This window comes from Perca flavescens, chromosome 14 (genome assembly GCF_004354835.1).
Source record: "Perca flavescens isolate YP-PL-M2 chromosome 14, PFLA_1.0, whole genome shotgun sequence".
Lineage (NCBI taxonomy): Eukaryota > Metazoa > Chordata > Actinopteri > Perciformes > Percidae > Perca > Perca flavescens.
In genome coordinates, this window is record NC_041344.1 from 25,750,248 (window position 1) to 25,766,273 (window position 16,026).

The window sequence follows — 16,026 nt, forward strand, 5'->3', positions numbered from 1 at the left end:
GTGTGCTTTCAGCTTCGTGGCAACAGTTTGGGACAGGCTAGCTATCTTCACCTGCTTTTAGTCTTTATGCTAGCTAAGGTAACTTTCGCTGGCTGTAGCTAAAAATGTAGCGTACAGACATGATACTCACATAACTCTCCAAACTGCATTACAAACATTTTCTTTCATAATCGTGCAATGTGGCCAGTAACTCCATAAGTGTCTGCATTAACTTACATGTGCAAAGAGAGCAGGTTGATTTTAGCATCAAGACGGGCTGCTGACATGCATTCCAATGATCCCAAGTCTTGCAAAATCAATTAGGCTGATTGGTCACAGCAAAGATCATGTGTGATATCGAACACTGAAGCCTTTTCCTCCCATAACTGAGATTTGTAGCTGTAACAGCTGTTGCGAGGAATGTGTGTGGGAGAAGATGATCAGGTGGAATGTGCATGATCATCACATTGATGTATTTTGCTCCTGGTAAGTTGTTGACAAGCGGAAGTGAACAACACATCTAGTCATGGAGCGATGAGGAGACAGCGTGACATGCTGTTAGTCCCGACGCTGATCCTGTTCTATGGTCAGATCGCCATGTCCCCATGCCCACAATGAGAGCACAACATCGAACAATAGATTAAGCCCTTATTGACCATTGTATGACAAAAGTAGGTCCATTTTACTATTCAGCTGCTCCTATTGATGGACTGATAGACAGAGAGGAGAAGGGTGTGCTGGAGAGATAGATGCAAGAAACTCTTAAATAACGTTTCAAATTCACATCTCTATCTCTTCTTACCGAGCTTTTCACCTGTACATTTTGTCACAATTGTTGCCCTGCGTCATGCCATCCGTCACAAATGTTGCACTAATTTCTGAGAGACTGTAACCACGATCTCGTGACCATCATAATTCACTTATTTCGCATCATTGCCGTGCGAACCGGCCAGCTACAGCTAATGAAAATTGGTCGCACGTTGAGTCGTAAAGTTGTTTTGTTTCTGGAGAAGTGTATGTATTGGTAGGACAGATAAAACACGTCATTAAATAAACATTGTCTTGTCATGTCATACAGGTCAACAAATGATGGCTATACAGCTCTCTGACAAAAATATGCCTCTGGAAACACCTGTTGTATTAGACTTTACTGAAACTCTGACTATGTGCTAAATCAGATTGTAATTTAAGATCCTGTTGAAATAGACTTTACTGAAACTCTGACTATGTGCTAAATCAGATTGTAATTTAAGATCCTGTTGAAATAGACTTTACTGAAACTCTGACTATGTGCTAAATCAGATTGTAATTTAAGATCCTGTTGAAATAGACTTTACTGAAACTCTGACTATGTGCTGAATCAGATTGTAATTTAAGATGTGTGAGTATTTTAAGTGATACTGAAACCAAAATACACACTCTCAAACTTCCCTGCTTGCTTAAGACATACCCAAAAGTGAAACTGTTGCAGTGGAGTGCATTACTTCATGCCATGAGCTAAGACAATCAGGAAAAACGAGAACTGAAACCACCAGCTGATTGATTGATTGATTGATTGGTTAACCTGAGCTCTGAAAACATTCTGGCAAAATGTAGCGATTAATCCAGACAATAACCTACAGATCAATTTAATAACGAAAATAACTGTTAGCTAAAGCATTGTCATTTGTTTATCAGCCAATCTGGATGATGTGTAAGCAAATAGCTACAGTGAATATAGTTACCAGAGTCAATAGAACTCATTATTTCCTATTACAGGTTTATTATGTTTACATCAACTTATCCACTTTTGTCAGAAGACTAAACAAACACCCCATGTATACCTGTTATAATCATACAATCTGTATCTGCTTATCTTACCTGGATAAGGATGAGTGTAGTGGGGAAACCAAGGTCCTTGTCTATAGGCCTTATTTTTACAGTCTATGACCTAGGCACTTGACACATACCCACACACATGAAAATGCTGTAATAATTGACAATAAAGTAAGAAGTCCTCCTTATTGCCTTAATACCAGCAATATGTCCTGAGTTGGGCGGACATTCCTCAACTTTGACTGAATGCTCAACCATCATAGGAACCGAAGTACATGAACACACACACACTAACATACACACTTATAAAAGGAGAGAACATGATTTCATGGAAATTAAAATGTTGATCTTTTATCTTGATATCATGTCAGTGTTGTTGTTTTTTTCTTTACAAATCTATAAAACACTGAATTCAGCTGAACTAAATTAATTTCAATGCTGGGGGTCCTCCTGTGGGGCGGGGCCAATTAGGGAGTCAGAGGTGATTGGCCAGAGCTTTCTAGACTTGCCCTTAGACTGTAAGATGATTGGTCAGACCTCAGCAGGTCCCGCCCACGGGTGGCGCCTTGAACCTGCTGTATGTTGAAGCGTTGCGTTCAACCAGTGTTGAGTTTAGAGGGTCTCTCTCTAGCGGGGTGACAAGTCCGAGCATAGGAGCAACCGAGAGGAAGTAGCTGAAGAAAAAAAATACACTTTTCATCGTTTCACCGCTGGATACGTAACTCGCCCTGGGGTTGGATTAACTTAAAACCACTCTTTTTTAGTTTTTCTTTTTAATTTGCTTTAGAAAACTCCGAAACTCACCGAAGACAATGGGATCCCAGGCATCCAAGGGAGATGTGGCCGCGGAGGCAAACGCTGCTGCCGCTGATGGTGCAGCTGTCAAAACCAACGGACAGGTAATTACACTTACCCGAGCCGTTATTACTGTGTTTTCTAATGGAGGAGATACGTAGTCATTGATAAAAGTTTAATTTCTCACACGAAAACATTAGTTTAGCAAATTTAGTCGACGTTGAATCGACAAAACTTGAATGTGAGGACATTTTGGGCAAGTCAGGTGGGGCTGCTGATGGGTTGGTCACAGAGCAACCCAAAATGAGCTAGCTAGCGTGTTGTTATTCAGTCTATGTCGGTTGACAGTTTGAGTTGAAGTATGTTGAGTATGTTTGCGAGTATTTGTGACTGAGGTCTAACCCAAAATCCGCACAACGTGTTTGATAGTGCCTGGCATTAAAGGGGGAGGGTGGTGGTGGTGGTGGTGGTGGGGGGAGTGGGGGGCTCGAGCGCACGTAGGCACTAGCCTACTCCTCCCTGATTAAAAACACCCATATGTCTGGACACCCATTTTCCCACTTTCCAAAATGTGAAATCAGTTAAATGAATCACATTTAATCATACATTTGATACTTAAAACCATTATTGGATCTTAATGTAAATTAAAATGACATATTAATTACACTTCAGGTGACACACATCTACTTTACTTAAGTACTGATTGCATTTATTGAGCAATTTCACATTTTACGATAGTTGTTTTTGATAAACATTAATTGGAAGTGTCTCAATTCTTCCATCGATGGGCTCTAGTCATGTCTTTGTTGAGCCGATGTCTGTCTGGTACCTCAGGCGGTCTGTGTGGCGCTACCGCCGCCTATCGCCTTATTCGGGTACTGCAAGGCGTCGCCTCTGAGCCAGGCGAGACGGTGGTTAATGGATGAGCACGACGATGCTCTGAAAAGAAACGAGAAATGCACTTCTAAAATCGCTGTACAGAGAGGCTTTTTTAAATGTAAACATAATTTTCTGTGTCAGAAGGTGAAGCTTTAGAAATAGAGAACTTATTTTGTGTCGACTTTTTTTTTTTTTCTCTCTCAGGAGAATGGACATGTAAAAACCAATGGTGAGGTCTCCACAAAGCCTGATGGGGATGCTGCCGCCACCAATGGCTCAGCCGAAGCAGCCAAGGAGCCTGAAGCCAGCGCAGGGGGCGACGCTATTGAGCCGGCGCCTCCTGCAGATGGAGAGGCAGCCAAACCTGAAGGCGAGGCTGCGGCTAAGGAGACCCCCAAGAAGAAGAAGAAGAAGTTCTCCCTGAAGAAGTCCTTCAACTTCAAACTGAATCTGAAGAAGAGCAAGAAGACCGAGGCTGTGAAAGAGGAAGTGGCCACTGCCGCCGCCGCCGCCGCTGCCACCCCCTCTGAGGAGAAGCCAGCCGAGAACGGAGCCGCTGCTCCCGCAGAGGAGGTGAAGGAGGAGGCTGCCGCTGAGCCTGTGGCCGAGGCCCCAAAGGCAGAGGAGGCTCCGGCTAAAGAGGAGGCCCCCAAGGAGGAGGCCAAGGAGGTGGCAGCTGCCCCGGCCCCTGAGGCCACGAAACCAACAGAGGAGAGCAGCTCGACCCCCGCTCCCTCTGAAAAGAAAGAGTGATTGTACCTTTAGCTCACAATGAACTGGGTGAACTGTTTTTCGAGAGAGAGAGAGAGAGAGAGAGAGAGAGAGAGAGAGAGAAAATTTAAGAGTATATATATATATTTATATATATGTGTGTATATGTATACATATGTATATGGATATATGTATATGTAAATATATACACATGTATGTGAGAGACTCCTTCGACGTGCCACTTTTCGTCATGATAACAAGACGACAGACTAGATTCACTAGATCACCTCCCTGGTTACTGCTCAACATGTGGACCTGGACTGAGTTTTAGGCTGTGGGTTGGTCGCTATGCGGAAATTGGATTTGAATGGCTAGAACGCGAGCTAATGACACCGTGAAGTATATAGACGGGTGAAGGATGGATGGAGAAGGAAGGAGTCAAAGCATCTTTTCCCTAAAAATCTGCAGATCAAAGATGCCTCCTTGCTGAAGGAATGCAGCTAGATAAGATACTAGGACACCATCACCACTTGAAATGACTGTTGAATAGAGCAACAACAACAAAAAAATGAAAAAAAAAAAATGAAATCAGAAATTTAAGAGACTCGCCAACTTTTTACATTCCTATATTTTAACCCAAATTTGAAGTATTTTGTGGTGTATTATAGAGAACCATCTTAAAGATTCAGAGAAGCTATTACCTGTTTGTTTAAAGAAAAAAAAAAAATAGACAACTTTGATTTTTACCTTACTATGAAAAAAAGAACACTTAAGCTTGCTATGTTCACTGTTGCGGTTTGATATGAAGCAGAGTTGTTTATCTGTCGTATGTGAGCCTGAATCTGCTTTGTCTCTGTAAATACATTGGATTGATTTCTGTTCTTTATTTTGCTAATGTTGACAGATGTTACTGGTTTTATTGTAAAGTTGATAATGGTAAATAAATATTGGTTTCCTGCCCGTTTATGTGTCTTCATGGTTATTTACATCACACATTACATTTGTTATGAAGTAGTATACTTTAATGAGAGGGTGTGGAGCCTGTTTGTCATATTAAAATTACGTTACGTTTTACGTAACTGTACTGTTAGCTATGTTCCAAGGTAATATGATCAGTGACACCAAAATGATTAAGGTCTTTTGATTGGGTAGTGTCTTCTATGCCTTCTATAATTAGGCCATGGTAAAGCTAATAAAGTAAAGAAATATAATCGTTTGATATGACCGGTGTGGTACACCAGGACATGCTGAGTACCCTCCAGGATGAAATAAAGTGAAATCATTTGAAGTAAGCCATCTGTAGACTAGCACTTACTTTAGTAGTTATTGTCTGGGTCACAACGATCTACACCCATTGGGAGTAGTCTAGCAAAGTTAGTAAGGGACACAAAATTTTAATTCATCCACATATCGAAAAGAAGAAAAAGACACTGTGTAAAGGCTGATGCTTCATTGTCTGACATTTAGCATTGCTTTGGTGTCTGCATGTAAGACAAATATAAGAAAACTTAAATTGGAGTAGCTACACCATGTCCTTCAATATTTGACGTCAAAACTCAATTTAAAGATTTTAACTTACTGTAACTTTTGAAATATGAAGTAACATTCTTTTTCTTTTCTTCTTTTTTTTTTTTTTTTTCTTCAAATTAAATGTTGAATTCATAAGCAAGAAATACATAATTTCTCAGTTCAAAACACTGAGGGTGTTTGCCACATACAGCCTGTCTTGGTCTGGTATAACCAGTAGCTCATGGTGGCGAGTGTTAGCGAGGTATTTACTAGTGGTGCTGTCACACATTTGACCATTTCCCATGTTCTTGTAAATTGTCACCTGTGGCTGTTATTCAGCACATAGACCTAGTTTTGCTTGTCATTGTCATTTTCACAAGGAAACAAAAGGTGCTTACAGCACATGGTAATAAGGTTTATTAGTGCAACCCACTAAGGCCAGACTTTGACATCAATAAAGTTGTATTCTGCTAATTCATGTAATTATTAGCCTTTATTGGATTGTCACTCACTCTGGCCCAGCTTCAAACAAACATATCAAGTCAAGACTCATTTTATTTATAAAGCCCAATATCGCTATTGCCTCAATGGGGGGGGACGGGGGGACGGGGGGGGGGGGTTCTACAATCTGTACAGCATTCGACACCCTCTGTCGTTAACATAAATAAACAAAAATAATTGAACAACAAAGGCAATGATCCACTGCTAATAATAATTAAAGCAAACGCTCAGTGTCTTGAGATTAGGTGGCACTCCCCCACGACACATCACTGTGAATCTGAAACAAGAAAACACCCACGTGTTTTTAGCTCTATTGGGTTTGGCGATAATCAAACACTACCATGTTGGCTCCAATGACCCCCACCTGGCCCTCAATTAGGCTTTTGGCCCTGAGATCAGCACCATTACCCCCCCCCACACACACACACACACACACTTCCCCCTCCTCCTTCACATCTAACAGTATTCCTTCCATTTGAAGGAGGCGACTGGCCTCCCTGAACGTGGCTAACTGAACACAGCAGTCCTGCTCTGGGTGAACTGACCTAGTTCACATGGTGATATGATGAGTTGAGATCTGAGCTACATTTGGACCCAGCCTTCAAACAATTGTGGATTATTTAAACAAAACCGGGGCTCCGCGTTGATACGGCTCTCTGCCTCTTGAAGCCAACTGTTTAATAAGCTCGAACAGCTATTTCATTGTAAGTGTCTCTAAATACCAAAGCAAATTCATCACAACTCATACCTAAATTGTGTCAATCTTCCACATACAGCTTACACTGCGTGGCAGCAGGTACGGTAAGCTGTAAATAATTTATGGCTGCTCCACAAGGAGTTGATCTTTCCAGTGTTTTGTTTGCACAGCATACTACACATGATAGTATGTGAGTGATCAGATTAGGGGTGCTGCTGCATTTCTCATTCAGCAGTGAAGGGGTCTGCAGAGATTTGGGAGTTACAGTCAAACAAAACGTAAGCTTACACTGTCACCTGGTGGCCATTGTGTGGAATGCCACAAAGCTGATCACCTATTGTCTATTATCACATTTGCCAGACCTTCCTCCCCTTGTCTGGTTTCCCAATCTGTTCCAGTACTAAGCCTGCATCAATATGTATAATCATTCTTATTGTACACTACACTATAAAAAAGGACAGTGAGTAGATTTTTTAAATTCTATTTTAGGGTACCTTCCTAAGATTTGGCCAAGGACACATTTTTCTTGATCAATGAGAGTTGTCCCTGTCAAATAAACAAATGAAATAAAATAAATGTAGAAATATTTTGTCAAGGGGTGCCTGGGGTAGCTCACCTGGTTGAGCCTGTGCCCCATGTAGCCTACAGAGGTATAGTCCTCAACGCAGCGGCTGCGGGTTCGATTACGACGTGCGGCCCTTTGCTGCGTGCCATTCCCCCTCTAGCTCCCCCTTTATGACTTCAGCTATCCTATTGAAAAAATGCCCCACAAAAAAAAACAGACATAAATAAAACGTGGCATTTTAAGTTTTTAAATGTCTACACCTGAAAAGGACATGGCTTCTTGTTATAGGTTTAAGCTGAAATAATAGAGGAAATAGGCATATGCATATGTAGATAGGGGTATTGTAGATTTCAAACGCCAAGATCTAAGCTTAGATACATTTATACTTTAATAAAACTAGATCACTGAATCATCAATCAATGTAGAGGAAACCCATCTTTAAGCACTATATTAACTTTTGAAGGCTGAAATAAAGGTTTATTATTTAGCAGAATTAAACTGGGGCTGACTACTCATTTTAACCAATCAATAATAGAATACAATTATATTGACAAATTACAAAATTGTAAATCAATGAAATAATGGTGTTACTGGTACAGTGTGGTTGCAGGGTGGGTTTTCAGAATGGAGGGTTGCCAAGGGAAGGGGGGGGGCTTTGAAAATAATTTTGTCCTGGGGACAAGCAAGACACATGACAACACTGACAGCACTAAGTGGGGTCTTTTTGTCTATTTGCTTTTAGTTTATGTCCTAAGTGTCCCTATCCCTGTCCTCCTTGACACAATCAACTGGGCATAACACTGAACCCCAATGACTTAAGACAGAAGAAGCTGCTCATGTCATTAATTAACTAATTATCAATTGCTGGGGATTACAAATAAGATCGCCTCTACATAACTCAATTAAAAGACAAAATTGTGCTGTGCTCCACCGGTCTCTACCATAGACAGTATCTCTACACATTGTCTGGATGTAGTTTCAACCTCGAGTCGGCGGTCCTTGGTTTGGATACCGGCGCCTCCCAGTCGGGCGGTTGAACGTCTGTGATTGGTTGACTGGAGCTCCACGCTAGTTTCCTGGTGCAAGAGAGGAACCGGTGGGCACGGAACATTGGGGTAATTGGTGTAAAATGGCGCTGTCTCAAGGAACAAAGAAAAAAGTTTGCTATTACTATGACGGTAAATATTCAACTTGTGCACCTCGGGTTCTCCCATGATTGAAGCGGCCTTGAAGGCGTGTAGCTGTATAGGAAATTGCACATGTATTTTTTTAAAGTGTACAGTACGACCATGCTAGCTAGCCGGTGTAGCGAGCTAACATTAGCTTGCACGATTGGTTAGCTAACTAGCCTGTTTTAGCTACATGGTATGCTTGACGTTAGCCATAGATATATCTATGGACGTTAGCTAATTGTTAGCTTGAAACTGCACGCGATGTATCATCCGGTGTTCATTTCATTTTCAAGTTACCCAATAACCAGAACAATGCCCTTAAATTATTGAAATCTTTTATTGGCTTGTGATGTGTGTATCTGCGGTAACTTGGTCATTTGGGGAACCGAGAGCCATGGATCTACCCGGCGCTAATCACATCAATTTTGCCCCAAATTGCTATTAACTTCCAAGAAGTGGGGACCGGTGTACCGGTTGTCAGTTAGATTATTTAACGAAAAGTTTTCGTTCAAATAAGTGCCGTTAAGTTATATTGCATTTATCTTTTCTGTTATGCATAAGCACTCTTAGGACAATTATACACACCGTACGCAACGTCAAGTGTAGAAAGTACAAGTGGGATGGTTAAGCTGCTAATTACTGTAAGGGTTAGGGTTTGATTATTCTCGGGCTTTCTAATGAAAATTACATTTTTGTCATATGGAACAAAAAAACCAAACTAAATCCCATACCTGCAGGTACAAACACAGCTGATTATTGCCCTATATCGCCTGCAAACATATAGCTAGCTAGGTCAAGTAGCATATGAATAAATCAAGCTAACGTTACAATCCAGCGAATTGACCATCTCCTATTTTTATTTCTCAGATTTTAAGATCAGGTCATGTTAGTGCCTACAGTGTAATCTGCAATTGAAAATTGTGTGAATAACAGGCGAATCTGTAAAAAAAAACGTTGCAACAAAAACGGCTTGGTGGATTGGATTGAAGACTGGTTTACCCTAAAACATAAAATTGTTGTAAGTAAATCGTTCTAACATTTGCAGATAAACAGGACATTTTCGAATGGAGTTTGGCATTAAATTGTCTTTACAGCCAAGTCAGAAAAGGCAAATTGGGTCGTGGCAATAGATTATTAAGCAACATTTGTAATTTAAACTTGTCTGGATAATGTTTTCTTTCTAAGGGGACGTGGGGAACTACTACTATGGCCAGGGCCATCCCATGAAACCTCACAGGATCCGCATGACACACAACCTCCTTCTCAACTATGGACTGTACAGGAAAATGGAGATCTATGTGAGTTATATCACTCCACACAAACCATTCCCCAACACTCAGATCCAAACGTATGTGTCTTTACGCCATATTCTTTAAAGCATAGAGTCTCATAATCTTTAAAGCTAGTGTCTCATATGAGAACATAATTGTTGATAGTTTCTGACTGTGATCCGAGTATTTTTCATATTTAATTGGCTAGTTGGTGTTTGAATATTTGGATGACCTTGTCACATGTAAGTGAATAGAAACGTGTCAAAATCGGACAAACCCAATGACTACTGATGAATGGGGAAGTGTCTGTCAGCTGTCACTTTCTTCCTCATCGTCTTTCTGTTTGTTTCCAGAGACCACACAAAGCCAGTGGTGAAGAGATGACAAAATACCACAGCGATGACTACATTAAGTTCCTGAGGTCCATCCGACCAGACAACATGTCTGAGTATAGCAAACAGATGCAGCGATGTGAGTGTCCGCTTTTTTCTTCCAACGGGTGCTGGAGTATTCTTACTCTCCGCATAATGTTAAATCTTTTTGTCTTGTTCTTTTTCTCGCAGTCAACGTCGGAGAGGACTGTCCAGTGTTTGATGGTCTGTTTGAGTTCTGCCAGCTCTCAACAGGTGGATCTGTCGGTAAGTTACTCAAACCACACTTCCCATAATCCCTCTGGTGTACCACCCTAAAACAAGAGGGATATTCATGATTGTGTGCATGGAATAAATCTTAAGTATAGGCCTTAATTTAGTCTAGTGATTATGGTGTCTTGGACTAAGTTAAACATAATTTCAACTACCAGTGGTCATCCTTGCTGGGAAATATATGTCCACACAGCACTGTCCAGAGGGTGCTTAGAAAATCTATATTGGATTACAAGAACATTTTTTGCACATTTATAAGTGTTAAGACTAGGTTTGGGTACCAAGACCTGGTACTAATACGGCACCGGTGCCTTAACGACTGGTCCGAATAGCAACGCGGATTTCGGTGCCTCATTCTGGTGCCACTGATATGCCTGCGCTGCTCACTGATGCTCCGAAAATGGACATTAGAGGCAACGGTTCTGCATCGCTGCACGTAACGCTAGTTAACACTACACTCAACAGCAGCTAACGTTAGCCTACCATTAGTTAGCAGCTGGATTAAACACGGTTAAAATGCTGACAGCTAAACGGTGTAAAGTGTGACTGAATTTCACTGGAGAGGATTCCAACACCGGGACGTAACAGTTATTGTAAAATACCCTTTGCTGACTGTTTAGTACCCTTCTTTCTTTTCTTTTTTTTTTTTTTTACTTTCTTAAAAAGTATCGGTTCAGGCACCGTTTTTAAAAGTTTCGCCTTAGCACCGGTATCGGAAAAAAACACGCAAAGGCCATTAAACTCATGTTTATTTAACTCTGTTCATTCTGTCCTCTAGCTGGGGCATTGAAGTTGAACAAGCAGCAGACTGACATCGCCATCAACTGGGCCGGCGGACTTCACCACGCCAAGAAGTCTGAGGCCTCAGGTTTTTGCTACGTCAACGATATTGTCCTGGCCATCCTCGAGCTGCTCAAGTAAGATCCTGCCTTCCTTTTTTAAATTTGAATCATCCTGTCTTTCCAACCATCTGTCAGGTTTTAGTTAATCTGGGCCCTCAAAGAAATCTGGAATGTACATTTTAGATTAGCTGAATTAGATCTACACCTGCTATGGAGCTTTATTTCTGATAAAATGCACACAATCAGACAACTCCGTGCCAAACACTAGATTGCTGCCTTCGTCATTTTCTCGCAGTGTTTCTGCCTTTTTTAGAAATGACAATCAATGCCATCTTTAAAAATTATTTTGGCAAGTTTCTGTTTGAGTATTTTGAGTAGTTTGATTTGCTGCTAAGGTGGTCGAACTCACTTTGGGCCGCTTTTTGGAGGTGGATATCAAATGCATCAGGACTAGTTGTATACCTGAATTAGTCTTCCCACCTCCGTCCCCCATCATTTGAAGGCCCGTTTAAAAAAAAAAAAAAACTTGTCTTGTAGAAGTACCTACTAGAGCAAATTAACCTTTTAAGCCACATTATCCTGTGTAGGCTGCCTGATTTCTGCCCTGATATGTTTTTGGTGTCTATGTTATGTGAATGCCCTTTTTAAAATGTCCTGAACTGAATTCTCTTTCTTCTCCAGGTACCACCAGAGGGTGTTATACATAGACATTGACATCCACCACGGTGATGGAGTGGAGGAGGCCTTCTACACCACAGACAGGGTCATGACTGTCTCTTTCCACAAGTATGGGGAATACTTCCCTGGCACTGGAGACCTCAGGGTGTGTTTTTGTTTTTCCCTTTTTAAGATCATCGGCGTGTCTTGTGCAAATGCGGGCATTAATTCAATATCTCCCAATGTGTGCAGGACATCGGAGCTGGAAAGGGCAAGTACTATGCAGTAAACTACCCGCTTCGAGATGGTATTGACGATGAGTCCTACGAAGCCATCTTCAAACCTGTAAGTCTGCTCTTATTTAGGTACTACGTAATCAATCAGACGGTTTCTTCGAGCTTGTTTGTCAGTGTGTGTGTGTGTGTGTGTGTGTGTGTGTGTGTGTGTGTGTGTGTGTGTGTGTGTGTGTGTGTGTGTGTGTGTGTGTGTGTGTGTGTGTGTGTGTGTGTGTTAGATCATGGCTAAAGTCATGGAGATGTACCAGCCAAGTGCTGTTGTACTCCAGTGTGGAGCGGATTCTCTTTCTGGGGACCGACTGGGGTGCTTCAACCTCACCATCAAAGGTATAAACACAATTCACTCTTCCCACGACAATACCGCAAAGTCCTTTTGCGCTTCGGAGAATTTGACAGTTGTGTGTTCTTTCCAGGCCACGCCAAATGCGTTGAGTACATCAAAAGTTTCAACCTGCCCCTGCTGATGCTGGGCGGCGGCGGCTACACCATTCGCAACGTGGCCCGCTGCTGGACGTACGAAACCGCCGTGGCCTTGGACTGCTCCATCCCCAACGAGCTGCCCTACAACGATTACTTTGAGTACTTTGGGCCCGACTTCAAGCTGCACATCAGCCCGTCCAATATGACCAACCAGAACACCAACGAATACCTGGAGAAGATCAAGCAGCGTCTGTTTGAAAACCTCCGTATGCTGCCTCACGCCCCTGGTGTCCAGATGCAGGCGATCCCCGAGGATGCCCCCCACCCGGACAGCGGCGACGAGGAGGAGGAGGAGGACCCCGACAAACGCGTCTCTAGTAAGAGACTTCTACAGGCATAGATTTAGACGGGATCACAAGAAAATGGTCACCTGCATCGACGTGATACACGTGACAGGGCTCGGGTTGTAAAGATTCAATTTATTATTTATAGTGTCAGATCATTACAGAAGTTATCCCAGGACACTACAGATAGAGTAAGATGTATCCTACACGATTGTCCAGCTCTAGTCTGTGTTTGCTCTTAAAGGAAAATGAATGACCTATGCCTAAACCAACGGTGTGTGTTCTGTGTTTCAGTCCGGGCCCACGACAAGAGGATAGCCTGCGAGGAGGAGTTTTCTGACTCTGAGGATGAGATGGAGGGGCAGGGAGGAGGCCGCAGGAACGCGGCCAACCACAAGAAGGTGAAACGAGTGAAGAAGGAGGAAGAGAAGGAAGGAGAGGAAAAGAAAGGTAAGACTTGATTCTCAAGCCCCACTGGTATTTGTAGAGGAGTAAATATTGTAATAATCACTCTTGTTTTTCTGCCTCCTAGAAGTGAAAGAGGAGGAGAAGGAGGAAGAGAAGATGGACACATCAGGGTAAGATCAAGCACATTCTGATTTAATTATTAGAATATGAACATTTTAAACCCGGTAGGGTGAAAACATGTGGATAGTAACAGTTTTTTCAAGTTGCAAGAAGCACTACTGAATAAATTAAAAGCTGAACGTTTATGTACACTACACCAGTCTTTGAGCTTAGAGCTGTTTTCACATGCACTAATTCACTTCTCGTTCCTCGCCTACAAGTTCAAGTCATTTGGACTTTAGTCGTGCAACCTAGCCCCTATTTTCACCTCTTGCTGAGTAACGTGCATTAACATCCCATGGTCTCTTGAATGTAGCATACCTGTAGCAAGCTCCTTCAAAGTAGCTAGCGGTAAAAAAAAAAAAAAAAAAAAAACTGTTGAAGAGGAGCTCCGTGTTACAAAGCGGCGGTTGCTAGTTGTTTAAGCCGCTACAGACCTCCGTCACAGCTCGGTCGTATCAGCAGCATTTAGTAGATGTGATGAGCTGCAACAGTTCCTCAACACCGGCTGTGGTGCTCCTTCAGGTCAGCACTAGCTGGTAGTTCAGTTATACGAGAATACGTGACTGTCAGCCGTGTACAGAGCACCGCAAGCTGCCGGTCATTTCTGCGGAGATTACGGTTAAGTAGGTAATGAAAGGACTAGTTAAGAATAGAACTAATGTTAGCCCCTGTCGCTGCCATGTTTGTGTATCTCTATGGCAAACGCGCGGGGGGGCGGGGCGGCTGAGCCCGTTCGGAACTACGGGAGCCCAGAGGGGAGAGTCGGAGAATGTTAAGGAGAGAACCAATTTTTCATTTAAAAAAATTGACGTTGAACTTTATCGATAAAATTGATTTATCGCCCAGCCCTAGATCGTTGTTTACTCGCTGAACTGAAGAAAATACGATGGCTAGCAATAAGAAGATACTGCCGTTGTCAGCTCTCGGGCTTCTTCTTGTGAAAGAAGCACTGATTCGCTAGTCAAGGGTTAGCACTCCACCAAACGGATTGGTCATTGAGTCCGACTGCCCACTGACCGAATTTTACTTGTCAATGCCGAAGGCTCTTCCGACTGACGACAGCACGGAACACACCGAACAGACTGACTTGAAGTAAATGACAGCCTAGACCTGACAGCGTGTCTGGTATTTTGTTGCTAAAATTCTTCAACGGTTTGTGTTTCAGACCAAAAGAAGAGGTGAAGGCAACTTGAAGTCTGGCGCAAGGAGAAATGGTTGGTTGTACTGTTGTCCCCCCCCACCCCACCGGTTCCTATATTCTCCTGCTGCCACAATAGGACCCTTTTTTGTATTCCTGTTTTATTGTGTGTTCTTATGGGCAAACCTGGTTCACATTGTATTATTTACATTTGTTTCCAGCCTCAGTGAAGCAACAGTTGAGTGGGCGTTGCACAACTACAGCTGCCTATCTGGAAATGTGCCCCTGGGTGTAAACCCCACCCAACTGGAGCTTCATGTAGCATAAAACAAGTGACACAAATCCTCTCCAGCTGTTGCGTGAACCAGGTCTGCTTTAATGTGAAGAAAAGCACTCAAATTATTACTGTTCCTATCATGGTGTTTCAGATTCAAACAAGTTTGTGGGGCTCACGTTGAAATACCTGCACAGATGTAGATGATTTATAAGTCTAGTGCTCACATGCAAAAAGGCTTTTCTGTCAGTTTTTAAACATTTGTTTATGATACTGTTAGAATAACCAGCATTGGACAGACTTGTTTTGGCTTGCTGCGTTAATGTATCAGTGAATGCATGTTTAGAATGATCTTGCCTTTACCATGTTCATATTGCTCCCTTTGGCCAGATGGGCCCTGATCTCTGCTCAGTAACTTATTTTAAATCATGAACAGTCGGTCCCTTTATCTTCATATGAATATCTGTTCAATGTAATATTTTTTTTTTATTATTTCTGCATTGTTTCTATGTTGAAGTATGAATGGGTGTGAACATCTCAGAGGCTTGTGTTTGGAAGTGAGTGACTTGTTTTAAGATATTTTGCACCATTAAACATAAAGGTGGAGTAAGCTGGCTAAATGCCCCCTCTACATGTGATTGTTCTGAGTTTTATCCTTGTGAAATGTGCATTATCATAACTTTGTAATACAAAATAAAAAAAAAAACTGTTACACTGTTTTTGCTCCAGAGTTAATTTTTTTTATACATATATTTGCAATTCTTTTGCTTAATATTGCATTACATTTAGAAGGTTTATGTTAATAAATTAGCAGTTGTTGCATAGATCACGCAGACACAACTTAAAGGTCCCATGACATGGTGCTCTGGTGCTTTTATATAGGCCTTAGTGGTCCCCTAATACTGCATTCTGAAGTCTCTTTTATATAGACCTTAGTGGTCCCTTAA

General features: G+C 42.0%; 2 protein-coding genes across 2 annotated transcripts; both read left to right on the top strand.

Annotated features, from left to right (window-relative positions):
- The first annotated feature begins 2,379 nt into the window (after positions 1-2,379).
- On the top strand, positions 2,380-5,143 carry marcksl1b (MARCKS-like 1b). The gene is made up of 2 exons (XM_028597600.1): positions 2,380-2,693; positions 3,673-5,143. The coding sequence occupies exons 1-2, from the start codon at positions 2,607-2,609 to the stop codon at positions 4,219-4,221; spliced, it is 636 nt and encodes a 211-aa protein (XP_028453401.1). The 5' UTR covers positions 2,380-2,606; the 3' UTR covers positions 4,222-5,143.
- A 3,273-nt stretch (positions 5,144-8,416) lies between these two features.
- On the top strand, positions 8,417-15,796 carry LOC114568387 (probable histone deacetylase 1-B). The gene is made up of 12 exons (XM_028597988.1): positions 8,417-8,629; positions 9,809-9,921; positions 10,248-10,365; positions 10,458-10,532; positions 11,317-11,455; positions 12,062-12,203; positions 12,290-12,382; positions 12,552-12,660; positions 12,747-13,130; positions 13,392-13,547; positions 13,630-13,675; positions 14,833-15,796. Exons 1-12 carry the CDS (start codon positions 8,581-8,583, stop codon positions 14,858-14,860), a joined length of 1,452 nt encoding a protein of 483 aa, XP_028453789.1. The 5' UTR covers positions 8,417-8,580; the 3' UTR covers positions 14,861-15,796.
- The last annotated feature ends 230 nt before the right edge of the window (positions 15,797-16,026 follow it).

What these genes read in the sequence shown, in the direction of transcription:
- marcksl1b (XM_028597600.1), top strand. Translation starts at nt 2,607, where the DNA reads ATGGGATCCCAGGCATCCAAGGGAGATGTGGCCGCGGAGGCAAACGCT. An exon ending in CTGTCAAAACCAACGGACAG is followed by an intron (nt 2,694 to 3,672) that starts GTAATTACACTT and finishes TTTCTCTCTCAG; the next exon opens with GAGAATGGACATGTAAAAAC.
- LOC114568387 (XM_028597988.1), top strand. Translation starts at nt 8,581, where the DNA reads ATGGCGCTGTCTCAAGGAACAAAGAAAAAAGTTTGCTATTACTATGAC. An exon ending in GCCATCCTCGAGCTGCTCAA is followed by an intron (nt 11,456 to 12,061) that starts GTAAGATCCTGC and finishes TTTCTTCTCCAG; the next exon opens with GTACCACCAGAGGGTGTTAT. An exon ending in CCCCGACAAACGCGTCTCTA is followed by an intron (nt 13,131 to 13,391) that starts GTAAGAGACTTC and finishes TCTGTGTTTCAG; the next exon opens with TCCGGGCCCACGACAAGAGG.